The sequence below is a fragment of the Poeciliopsis prolifica genome, unplaced genomic scaffold, assembly GCF_027474105.1.
Source record: "Poeciliopsis prolifica strain line A6 unplaced genomic scaffold, Auburn_PproV2 SCAFFOLD001, whole genome shotgun sequence".
NCBI lineage: Eukaryota > Metazoa > Chordata > Actinopteri > Cyprinodontiformes > Poeciliidae > Poeciliopsis > Poeciliopsis prolifica.
The window spans coordinates 16955119-16968128 of NW_026562376.1; the positions used below are offsets into that span (position 1 = coordinate 16955119).

The window sequence follows — 13010 nt, forward strand, 5'->3', positions numbered from 1 at the left end:
GCCATCCCTGAATTCATTGTAGTTTAATGGCCTCAGAGTAATATTTTTTATTTTCCTCAGCCATTCAGATCAGCCCAGGGCCAAAGATACTGCATGTGCAGCAATATTATGAAATGCCACCTATTACCACATAAATTGGTTGCTCTACAAGGTCTTTCTAAGTTTAGCCCTGAGAAAATTCACTTTAATACTTAAGCTTGCTACTCATAGGATTATTGGTGTATGGAACCAAGGTTTTATATAATTATTTTGTTACAACTGTGATTGCCTTTTGGAATCACATGGTGGTCTAGAAGTTGATCATAGATTTCTTCCTTTGTTGGAGGATTTAGATTTAGTTTGCATGGTCTGGAATTGGAAAAACAAAAGTCAGAACAAGAGACCAATTTGTGTTAGCTGCCAGTGAAACTGCATAAGTTGTTAAAATAATGACATTTATGTGGTTTTAGTACTCTTTTCAAATATAACTGTTTCTAATGGATTTATGCTTCTGTCAGTATTTAGAGCTACACAAACCATTCAGAGACGGTTAACCTCTGAGTTATAGGCTTAAAACAACAATAAACACGAAAAAATTTATACATTTCATTTTTGCCAGAATTAATGAATATTGAATATTTCTGTCTTTATTAATATGGGATTTAATCTGTTTTCTGGGGGAGTTTGTCTCTCTTTTTTTTTTATTTTATTTTTTATTTTTTTAGGTGAGATTGAAAAGACAGAGCAAGCAGAAAAGTAGTATCCACCAGCCTGAAGGACACGGGAGTGGTGGAGAGGTGGCTGTAGCCCCTGTTACTGGGAATAAACTTGCTGGCTGTGGGAAAAGTGAAAGGTTAGAACATTAAATTTTTTCAAGCTTGAAACAACAAATTTGCTGCTACTTATTTTCAGTGTACTTATGAAAGCATTATTCTTGTTTGACTTTTGGTTTAGAAGTTACATAGTACTCTTAAATACCAGAATATTTCAGCAGTACTCTGCTGTTTTCTACATATGTGGATGTTGCATATGAAAAAATCATCAAGCACATGAAACTTATAGTGAAGCTTTCTGAAGTTCATGCTCATTTAATGTTTATGATGCCATAAATCGTTTTCTCAACCTTTTATGATCCTTTTTATTGCCCAAGCTGTAATTTATATGACTGTCTCACTTTTCATCGTCAACGTTTTTCTTTTCTCACTGAAGTAGCTCAATCTTGATTCCCACAATATCTGCTTTTTCCCTTTAGCTATAAGGGCTGTAAATTACCTTTTCTCTGTGATGTAGCCTAAAATTAAATCTGAGTTAAGAGTTCATCTTTTCCAGGTTTTATTGGGCTCTGGCCTTTCTGGCCTCCGATCAGAACGTCGTAACAAGAAAGGCCTATATAAACCAAGTTCTATACATTCACTTTGAATTATTCAATAAACATTTTTGTGTTTTCTAATATTTTGTCAAATTATCTGGAAAATGGTAGCACAGACCCACATTTGCTCATAGAAACATTGCAAATGATTTGGTTTCCAGTTAATTTATTTTCTTTTAATGTTCCTTGATTCTCTCACACACACGATACACACTTTGCAGATGTTTACTTGCAAATCAGGCTCGCTACATATGGAAATGCACGCTTATTGAAGGGCTCATTTATATGATCTTCTTGGGGCATGGAACCTATTTCAGTAATGCAAAAAATTTGTGCTATTCCACAAAGTCTTCCTGCTTTTGTTTCTTCGTGATAAAGCAGGTCAGTTCCCAGCCACATTCAGAATTTCTCAATAGTCCTCTAATCTTCTCATTGTAATGCTGCTCCTTTTGTCCTGTCCACCACAGGGCAGACAGCAGAAACATTCGGTACCTTTTTGGTGGTTTGTGTGTTTGCATTTATCTGTGCATCCTCCCGTATGTGCATGTATCCACATATTTGCACCCATGTTTCAAGAATGTTTGTAATTCCTCACAGTTTTGCTCCTTGTGTTCAGTGGATCAGGTTATTTGAAGCATGCGGTGGGTCATCGGGGGTCACGAAAGGGATTATTGTTATTGGGTGGCAAATTAGTTGTAAACAAGAGAAGGCAAAGGGACAATCTTCAACTTTTAAAAGAACTTCATGAACTTAAAAACACCTTATGGGGTTCAGAAAATATGATAAATGTTTGACTGCTCTGAATTGTAAAGAAGTACTTATGAATGTAGTAAAACTGCATTTAATTAATTTGTCCACCACCGTTTTGCCATAGCTTCCATTGTGTGAGGTGGTGTAATATTTGAACTTGACTGATAGTTTTTTTTCCAGCACATAAAAATAACTCAAGTTGAGAAATTATTTAGAAAATACAAGTAATCTACAGTATGCTTATGTTTAATTCAAGCAAACCACAAAAAAGTAATTTTCACAGTTAATTGACAGCAGCTCCTATATATAATTAAAAGAAAAAGCCCAACAGTATTGGGACACTTTACCTGCCAGGTTCATCTCAATACAACACCCAAAACTTAAGACAATAGTTTTTCCAAAAGTTTTTAAAGCCAAAAATCTTTGAATTTCAGGATCTATGCATCCATGTCCTGCATTCCAATGATCTATATCAGGTGTGTCAAACTCATTTTCGTTTTGGGCCAAATCAAGATCATGAAGGCTCTTAAAGGCCCGGTTGTGCCAGAATGTGTTGATAAAACCTGTTCACAAACTGTTAATATGTCAATGAATACTTAAAATTACTTAATATTTTTGAACATCTTTTCATAATGATAAATGTGTCTGTTTATTTACTCGCTGTATAAATCATGGACTATAATCCTACATCAACTAAATTCTCAGGAAACTGGAGGGATTGATTGATATGAATTGGCAGTAAACAGATAAAAACTGCATTGATATGATTGATAATATAATATTTAATCACACTTAGTGTTTAGTCTTGACTGTAGAGGGCCACATAAAAACCTACGGCAGGCCGGATTTGGCCCCCGGGCCTTGAGTTTGACACATGTGATCTATATGGTTTGTTGAGCTTTCTGCTGCTTTTCTGCCGTTAGCTGACACACATGATTGAGTCCAAAATGTTAAAACTCACCAGGCTTGACTGCAACATTTCAATGGCACAAAGGAAAGTCTGACAATTTTACGTGTTTCTGTCGTCATGGAGTTGAAGAATATGCCATCCACTTTTCCTCCCGGGTGTCTTGCAGTGAGCTTCAAATTTGTCATTCTTAGAGAAATCTTTTTTGTTTTTTTTTCCATGGGGAATTTTAAAGCAAAAATAATTATTGTATGTATTAATCTAAATTTCAATTGGTGAACAAACATTTGGGAGCTCATGTAAATCTACTCTTTGTGCTTCTGTTTAAAGATGTCAACAAACCTTTGAGAGATCTGGTACAGGGTCTGTTGGCAAAGTGGCTCATCGTCGTAGCAATCACAGCATCTGTAATCATGCCAGAGCAAAACCTTGTCATCTTCCTCAAAATGAGAAGAGCTCAGTGGACCAGAATCCGAGCTCCAGTGCGATTCTCTCCTCCACCCTGCCTCCGTCTTCCTCCCTCTCTCCCTCAATTCCACAGTCCACCAGTGCTTCTCACAGTGCAGAACCCCATGAAACATTCAATGACGCTCTCATCAGGTAAGATTAACAAGTTACTTTTGCTTGTCAAGTAGCTTCAAGTATTGAAAGCTCTTCTACACTCATGGAAAACAAAGGAGGCATGATGTCTTTCTGCTACAGGATTTCTAAATTCTTTCTATTTTAGTTCAAGTATAAAAATGATAAGCCAAAGAGTTTGAAGAAAAGTTGCAGCCACTTGTGTTGCAAATTCCCAACAACAAACAAAAAAAATCTCCTTAACCCTAAACGTAGCTCTGCGTTTTCTTCTATTCCGTACAATGAAAATGAAGAACTCCAAGAAAGTTTTTCTCTGTTGGACATGACCCTGAAGTCAATTCTTATTCCTTTGGGGAGTAAGTTGTTTATCCAGTGAAGACATTTATTGAATGCACAGTATACTACAACATGCTGACTTGACTTTAACAAGGATTTATATGAAACCATAAACCACAATCTGTAGCCTGACCTCAATACTTTGATGTTAGGAAGAAGGTTTAAGAATGAGTATGGAAACTCGCTTTTACCCTCATCGACAATTTCTCTAGAAAGACATGTATACCAAAACGGCAACTTTTTAGGCCATGTTGAAAATGCCAGTACTGCTTAGATTAATTCTAATAGTCATGATTTTCCAAACCAACCCTGCTTATAAGAGGCTGGGAAGACCCAAATGGCAATTAAAGAGCTCAAACTTGCAGAGTAAAACTTTTTATGTTATTGAGAGATGACGAACGTAATATAAAGCTGTGGTCAGAGTAAAAGTCTGTATGGTAAGCAGAGGCAGCCACATCAGAGTTTATCAGGTTTCACACAATCAAATGAGTAGCTTGTAATCCTCAATCACTCCTGTTTGAGGCTTTGGTTATAGGAAGTGGGCTTGTTTTTCAGACTGTAATCCCCCACATCAAAAATTTGTTTTCCTCCTCTAAACATCCTTTAAAACTGTTAGACTCCAGGGGAGGTAATTAGAGGGCTGTCACTAATATAAACTTCTTGTAAACTAGGTTAAGGGTTATTATATGTGTGTCACATATTTTGTTATTTTTACCCTTTTTTTTAAATTCAACAACCTAAGGGGGTTGCTCTTTGTTGTATTTCATAAATATGTCTGAAGTTTAATAATTTGTGGGAAAACAAGTTTTTATACATTAAGTCGGCTGATGCAAAAAAAACCTGTCAAAATATATTGACATTCTCATTTTTTTATTATTTAGCATATTTTTACAAAAAATACAAGATACAAGAGAAAACTCAGATTTTTAGGAAAATGGCCTCAAATCAATTAATCATTGGTCAATTGATCAGATCAATCATCTCTAGATTAAGTCATCAATTGAGAACAACAAAAAGGTAAGAGCACAGCTTGAGTTTTTTCTAATTAAAGCTATTTAAAAATAAGATTAGTTCTGAATTTACGCATTATAGTAAAATCTTATTTTGTTTTGTCTAGAAAAGGTGTCAGAGCTTCTTTTTAGTTAACTTTTCAGAAAGCATGTCAAAAAATGTTAATTTACTGAATCAGACCATAAATAAATGGTGCAAATACAGCAAATCTGTTAGTAACCATGGTTTTCTTATGATATGTGCTGCCACAGCTGGAAGCAAATAGTTGCATTTCTAGTTTTCAAATATGAAATGAATTTGTGTGACTGACAGACTCTCAAATTATGGAACGTGAAACACCTCCTGTTGAGTTTTCCACTCGTACACCTAAGCAGGGCGGGAACACTGCAGCACAAAAATAAACTTGTAATTTCCTGTTTGGTGAGCTACACACCTTCTGAACATAATGTCCTGTTCAAGAATTTTCCAGGAAGTCGCTGCACAGGATTAACAATTTAAAATCTATTTACTGCTTTAAATGCATTGTGGTGCCACCATTTCAATTAATAACCATTAGGTTGACTGACCATCCATAACGATACTAAGCTGAGAAACATGCAGCAATGGTCCGTGATAACAGATGTTTATTAAATTAAGCCTAAAAGATGTGTCCCATCAGGACATACAAACACAGCAGTAAATTGTTTAAAATCTCTAAATAATTAATGTTCCTTTATGGATGTCTCTTGGTTTCAGTTGTGCTTTAGAACATAACAGGAGTAAATAATTTCAAACATCTCTTAAAGCTCTTAAAACACTACATTATTAGTAGACTTGACAGCCTGTGTCTCTGCAGACAAGCTGGAAGCTGTAAAAGCTGTGAGTTAAAGTGAACATAAGTTTTCTGAAAAGTAATGCTGAGAAATGTCCACCCATCCCAGGTTCTAGGTTCTTTTTCCACAGAGGTCTTCCCTGAAGAGTATAATACTACCACTCCCATCACCATTTTCTGCCATACTTTTCTATCCAAATAATCTGATTGTATCCTGTTGGAATACAGTGAAAATGGAGGGATAAGTGCCTAAACTTGCACAACAATCACTATTTTTATTGTTCGTGTTTCGCTGTCAGTTTTGACAACGTTAAATGCTCATCCATCTGTCCTCTTTCAGGAAAGTATTTAGTAGAACAGCAAGCAGGATAGCATGTTTTCATCGTAAGCAACTCGTAAATTAATGAAACTGACAAAGGTGCCAGGTGACTAGCTCAACCAGTTATTTGGCAGTCATATTTGAACAGGCTGTTCCATGTTTAAACATTTTCCCATTGCATCAGGTTAGTTTTATGTTGAATACATAATGCTCATGTTTTCTATGTTGTAGTTTGTCAGAATGAATTTTAAATGTTTTTCTTGCATTTTTTTATGGAAGCTGTGTGTGTATATATAAATTAAAATTAAGACACACCTCAGATGACATTCCTAAACATGTTGGATTTTTTTTATTCTTTCAATTTACAAACACAATACAAAACATTATTTAGGATGTTGTAATTATTTAACTAAGAGACTCGGGTGTTTTATTAATACCAACAAAGATTAAACATTGGGATGAAAAGCTGTATCCAGCGAGGGGGTTAACGTTACAACTGCTGTTTATGAGGACAGCAATTAAAATGCAGAAGCTTAACCTAATTAGGCAGAATGTTCCCCACAAAATAGCGGCAGTGCACACGTGACTCTGCTCTCTGCCAGAAGGGGACTAGCTGGGAAAAAAAAAGCGCATCAAGCTCGGCGTGTGTTTGTCGGCTGAGGCTTGTCATCTGATCCTTCTGTGTTGTGGGTCGTATGCTGAGCAGTGTGAGAGCCACCGTCTCATTGACTTCTCCTCCCACCTGGGCAATCTGGCTGTGTTCACGTTTTAATTTGCTGTTGTGTTGTTTGTCCTTCGAGCGGCGTAAAAAGACACAATTTCTTTCTATTACTGACTATGTTGTTCTTGAGAAACATGTATTCACCACACTCATGTCCTTGTTTGTGTGTTGTGGTGTTATGTAACAGTGTTGAGAGGTTATAGGATGGATGAGTGATCAAACACAGACAGAACAAATTATATGCAAAAAGCAAAGCAGCAGTGAAAATAGTGGAAGTGTTTGGTGCCAAGACAAATTTTAATCTTTGTGTCCTGTTATTTTAGGTAGAGTCAGGATGAATCACACAATGTTTTAGTTAACTTTACAGATTCAGAGTCACAGCTGAAGTTTGGTAGTTGTGGGGGTTTTTAATACGAGTGATATTAGAATCCCTGTCCAGGGATGTTCCTCAAGAAATTAAAAATTGCCAAATTTCTGTTGCCTCAAACATGAGGCAACAAGAAAAGCTATTTGTTGCTTTTGCCACTGTAGTCTTGACAAAAAAAATCCATCCACATGAGAGAGTTCTCGTTTGAAGAGCAGTAAAAAGAGCGGAGAAAAAAAAACTACTGTAGTCCTGCTTTTTCTTTTTTAAATATGGTCAAAATTATTGCCCTTTTTTTCTTTTCTAGGGGAGATTTAACATATTTAATGTCAATCTCCAATTATTCCGTCTAAAAGCTTGAGGTATCAATCTTAGTTTTCTGGTTGATCCTTTGACAAACACAATTAAACTCCATTATGGCACACTAAGCTGGTTTGAAATATGATCACTTTAATTGCTAATATTGTTATGATGTCATAATGGATCCACTTTTTGCTGATTTAACCTTTTAGCAAAATGCCCCGGCACCCTCTGCCCTGTCTGCAGATTACTATTCCCTTGAAACCCCACACCATTCTAGTCTTTTATTTATGACATCATTCCTGATTCCCAGCAATCCCCGGCTGTTTGGTGTGCGTTTCAGCTGGCTTCAGCAGTACTAACTTTTAACAATGTGAATACCAAGACTCTGCAGGTCACACTTGAGTGAAAAGGGGAGAAAGAAAGAGTCCCACTGATATCCCACACCTCGGTGTTTGTTTGATCAAAGACTCTGCCTCTAGCATTTCAGGCACACAAACAGTCAGAGCCTGGCAGAACCAATAGATCTAGCTACATGAAGAAGAAATGCAAAACTTGTTTACTAAATTTCCTTAAGATTCTGTTTAGCTAGAAGGTTTTGCTCAAATTAAATGTTATTCAAAATAATAAGAAAATTAAATCTGAAATAATTTCCACATTTTGGCACGCATTCACACCCAACCATTTTTTATCAATTACTTGTATAGATTGGCAAAAACAGGAAGTGCTCCAACATCAAGATACGTTATTTCCAGTTTTGAAAAAGGCCTATTAAAGCTAGTTTAAAATATTGCAGTGCATTACTTTATATCCACACCTTTGTGTCCATCTTGAAAGTAGTGATAAGTAATAAATCCCTGAATGAAGCACGGAAAAGATGTCAAAAGGGTCCCCCCTCATGCTTGCTGTACACCGAAGGTAGATTGGATTTGTTGGCCATAAATTACTTTGAGTAACAGTTATCATTTTGTTCTCCCAAGGTGACAAGATATGTGTCATTCTTTATTGGAAAATAGAAAAAGTATTGCTTGTGAGATGTTGCCTAGAAACGTGTCATAAGACATTGCCCATCTTCAATCATCCTGAAAAGGTTTTGTTTGAATGAAACTCTGTGCAGTGAATGGAAAAGGTCACAGTTAATGACTCTAATGCTAGCACCTTGGAGGTTAGAAATATAAAAGGAAATGGAGCCTTGCAAAAAAAGAACAATAGAAACTGTAAGTCCTCTGGTGCCCAGGGAGTGTAGCAGTATTTATTTTTACATGGTCATATTTCTTGTCATCTTTTTTTTTCTCTTTTCTCAACATGTTTGACCTTTTTTAAACAGTTTTCTACACCAACATGGATGTGTAGCTGAGCCATTTGAAACTGGCTCAGTTTTAAATGTAATTTAGCTTAGATATCAAATTTTAATTTACGTTTATTTAGTCTTTTCTCTAGAATGTATTTTTCTAGCAACAACTGTATTAATGTGTTGTCTTTTAGAGTTTGTGTTGCTACATATGATGCTTATAAATGTACATTAATTCAATTTACAAAAATATAAACTCATTCTAGAATGTTTCAGTGTGACCATTGTTCATCTTAAGGTATCAAAATATATTATATGATATATATATATATATAATATTGTTGCAAAATTGTTTTTGTTTTTTATTTATTTTATTGGTGAAATGGAAATAATTGCATTCATAGTACACAGAAACAAATATTAACTTTTATTTGAAATCGCAAAACCCAATAATCTTAAAAGAAGGGTTGTCTTTTGTATATGACAAATAACAAATGCATTATTTGTTATGATGGTCCAAAATAACCATCATAAAATGTAAATTAGTTTTCTCAAATGAGTTTATTGAATGTTGAAAACTGCACAAGTCTGAAACTCCTGGGATGTATGTGACCTTCCAGCAGAAATTTGCAGTCATGTCTGTGGACTGAAAGCGGTTTCTTGCATCTGGTTAGTACTATTTTCACATTCTCTGAACAGTGAGAAAGGAAAACGTGTTTGAGAAGCTCTGAATGCTTACCCTGATCTTTTGCTCCTTGTGTTTTAAATGAACAGTCATGCTAGAGTTCTTTAGCAACTCCCCACTACTTCCTCTGCCCATATGTTAGATTGTATCTGATATTGTTCTGCGAACACCTGCTGAGCACAGGATGGGGGAGATGGTGCTGTAAAGGTTGGCGATGTATGACGAAGTCTATTGTCCCTGTTTTGGAAAGATGGAGCCCGTCACTAAATTGCCAAAACGACATTTGTTGGTAAAAAAAAAAAAAAATCAGCCATGCAAAGAAAGGCAGCACTGACCAGACATCAAAAGATACAACAGTAAGCTATCGGCTGGTCTTATCACCAAACAGCAGTTTTAAGTCAAACCATTGCTAAAGGTGGGTGTTCTTCTTTATCTTCCTCCCACCACACTTGTTTGAGCTTCACACCTACCTTAAGTTATTGTCTTCAAACCTATACAGAATGGTCTGTTTGTTGGAACTCGTTTGGCTGTGAAATAGTTTTGTCATCTTATATTTTAAAATCAATTACCATTTATGTTTGATAACAGTGTTTACGAATGCTCTGTTGTGAACTTACTCTATCATTCATAAAGTTAATCTAGTGATCCAGATTTGTGTTTAGAACTCATAGGCAGTTGCTTGTTGGCACAAATAGCGGCTCAATTAATCATGTGTTTTCAGCTTCTAGCAGGGGTCTAGAGGATTTGTGTAAATTCAAAATGAGCTGACGCTCATTTTGAATTTACACAAAATGAGCATCAGCTCAAACCGGGAGAACGTTTGAGTCTTCAAATGTTTGTAGCTGTTGGTGCTAGACAGTCTAATGGACCGATTGATCACTGATCAGCTGGTTTTTTCATAGTCTGAAAAAAGAAAATTTCCTGTTGGTGTCAGAGGACACTAGAGAATGGTCAAACTGTTAAGAGAGCAAACAGTACTTCAAAGTCTTTCACAGTTTTGACGAAAGCAACATGAATGCATGACTTTACCCTGCCAAACAGAGAAAACTCTAGTTTCTCTGGTGCTTTGTCTCTTTAAAAGCACTTCAAAATAAGCTAATGATGTGATATAAGATTTCCATCAGTTTTGAAATCAAAGCGTCTTATTCATTTTCCAAATTTGGGACCAGCTGTTTCAAGAAATATTTCTTAAAGCTTTACATTTTGAGGAATTCTGCTTCTTTTTGTCAAACATTTGTGTTTTCCTGAAATTTTAGTTCTATTTCTTAAACGTGTACGTACCGTGACTGTTCCTCAATGTAAGGAGTGCTTTTATTGGTCAGTCAAGACAAGAACTATTTACTCTTACACTTTTAACTTGAGTGCAGAGGATGTGTTGTCGAAAACGGATGACTGAAGTTGGTCACTTGAAGAAGTCACAGACATCTTAACAGACTAAAGCATGAAGTTCGCATGTTCTCCCTGCGCATGCGTGAGTTCTCTCCGGGTACTCCAGCTTCCTCCCACAGTCCAATGACTGTTTTTAATTGGTTTTTCTTAATTCTCCCTTGATGCGAGCGTGTGTATGGTTGTTTGTCCTGTCTCTGTGTTGCCCTGCGACAGACCAGCGAATGCCTCCCGACCCCAATAGGGTCAATGGAGTTAGAAAATGGATGGATGGAGTTTAAAAAGCATGGAGCTGTGAGACTACCACGTTCTATGCTGCTGTTGAATTTGTATGCACTGACAGTACTCTCTTTTCTTTCTTTCATTTTGTACTCCTGTCATGTAAAATGAATAAGCCAAGTTCATTGGTGCTTAGAAGAGGCGTTTAAGTCTGCAAAGACTTGCTTATATGAGTTATAATGCGGTGCCAGTGTCAGGGACCCCTTTACACTGATGCTATCTTTGACTGAATGAATCTATAGAGTTGGTCTTTAGTAAAACCACACTGCTGGTCATACTAAATGGCTGTTTTGTGTCAGATTTGTTCTGCCTGTTACCACGTGTAGACTAAAGCCACCATGGCTAACCTGCTCATACTAATTACTCTTTATGCTCTGTGACAAATGAGCCTGAAAGAACTGGCTCAAAGATGCAGGCTAAAAAACATTTCCCACATTTAAACAATAAATGCTTTCGCCACAGCTTCCTTCTCAAACACACTGATGTTTTAATCCGAGTATTTCTGAGCTCATAGTGTGTATGGCACAGAAGAAAGTTACCACTCCGTGCAGCCCCCATTCGACTTCTGATTTTATGTCAAATCAAACATCTAGGTGTATATAAAAACAAATAGCGCTTCCTGTACAGAAAACTGCAAAACTCCTAAGTCATCATATTACTCTGTGTGGAAGATTACATTCAAGAATATAGTCATTTGAATTTTAAAAAATGACTGAGTTACTGAAATAACTTTTAATAATATTCAAATCTGGATTATGTCTGCTGTGGGGTAAACATTAATCTTTGTGGTTTGTTTGGACTTGAGTAGTTTGAGTGATGAGCAAATTGCCATAGGCTGAGTGAGACTATGGGTCTTGGTGCAATTTCATTAACATAGTGCTTCAGTAAGTATTTTTTCTGATAGTTTACTAAATTTCTTTCCTTAGAAAGAAATTTAGCTCTATGTCAAACTAAAAGTGTTGAGCGTCAAGAGTTTGATTCCCAAAAGTAATTCTCTCTCACCATTGGTCCAGAGAAGGTAGCAGTGGGCCTTTATGTTGTGAATACAATTTTTGCACGTTTCTCAAATGCAAACACCATTTTTCTTAACATACCAATCACAGTGTGGGAAATACGCTAAAATGATTCTCTGTTCTGATTCTTTTTCCAGAGAATTGTCGTCCAGACATCAGACCGGTTTGCCCTTCCTGAACGCCAGAGAATCAAAGCTGATTTAAAACCAAGAACAGGAGAACATGAAAGTACTAACCAGGATTTATAGAACTGTTGAGCTGTAAATCTGTTGATTGTTTAAAACTTTCTTCTCCAGGAATTTGTCACTTTGATAACCATTCATCGTTTCATGTTTGTCTTTTCTGATACTTCACACACTTTAATTAAATGGTTTTAATTGTGTCAAAAAGGATTAATAAAAAGCATATTTTCAATGGTCTGAATGGTCCTTTCTTTCATAGGTTGGTCTTAAGTGAGCGTGTGATGGTGCTGCTTTTCTGCACAGTGCAATTATCGTCACTCAGGATAGAAATTAAATTTAATCCATCGCTGCTATGGTATGTTGACAGATGTCACAGTCTGTCATGCACGCTTTGATTTTTAAAATGCTAGTAAAATCATATCTGGGAGCTATGATGTCTTCAAATGCTTTTCTTGTCTTGGAGCGTCTTGGATGTCTAACGGACTCTCCTGTCCCAAGCAAAGCTCAAAAGTAACAAGATAGTGAAGCAATCAATCATTTTCCAGTTGAGCTGAAATCCAAGGTTTGAAGTTTTAACCTCAACAAGAATAATAGAGACTTTATAAAGACAGATCTGTGCCTTTTTAAATCAAGTCCAACCAACAGAATTTGCTACAGCTGGACTTTAAGTTGTAGAAACACCTCTATTTTTAATTTCATTGCAAAAGCTTGTGAATACTTATGCAAAT

General features: G+C 36.3%; 1 protein-coding gene across 1 annotated transcript in view; it reads left to right on the forward strand.

Annotated features, from left to right (window-relative positions):
* Positions 1 to 12441, forward strand: part of si:ch211-266k8.4 (uncharacterized) — a 44754-nt gene extending 32313 nt beyond the window's left edge. Inside the window, exons 13-15 of the mRNA XM_055057846.1 lie at positions 705 to 832; positions 3336 to 3605; positions 12238 to 12441. Of these exons, the coding sequence (XP_054913821.1) occupies positions 705 to 832; positions 3336 to 3605; positions 12238 to 12304 (465 nt within the window). The 3' untranslated portion in view covers positions 12305 to 12441. The remainder of the gene's footprint in view (positions 1 to 704; positions 833 to 3335; positions 3606 to 12237) is intronic.
* The last annotated feature ends 569 nt before the right edge of the window (positions 12442 to 13010 follow it).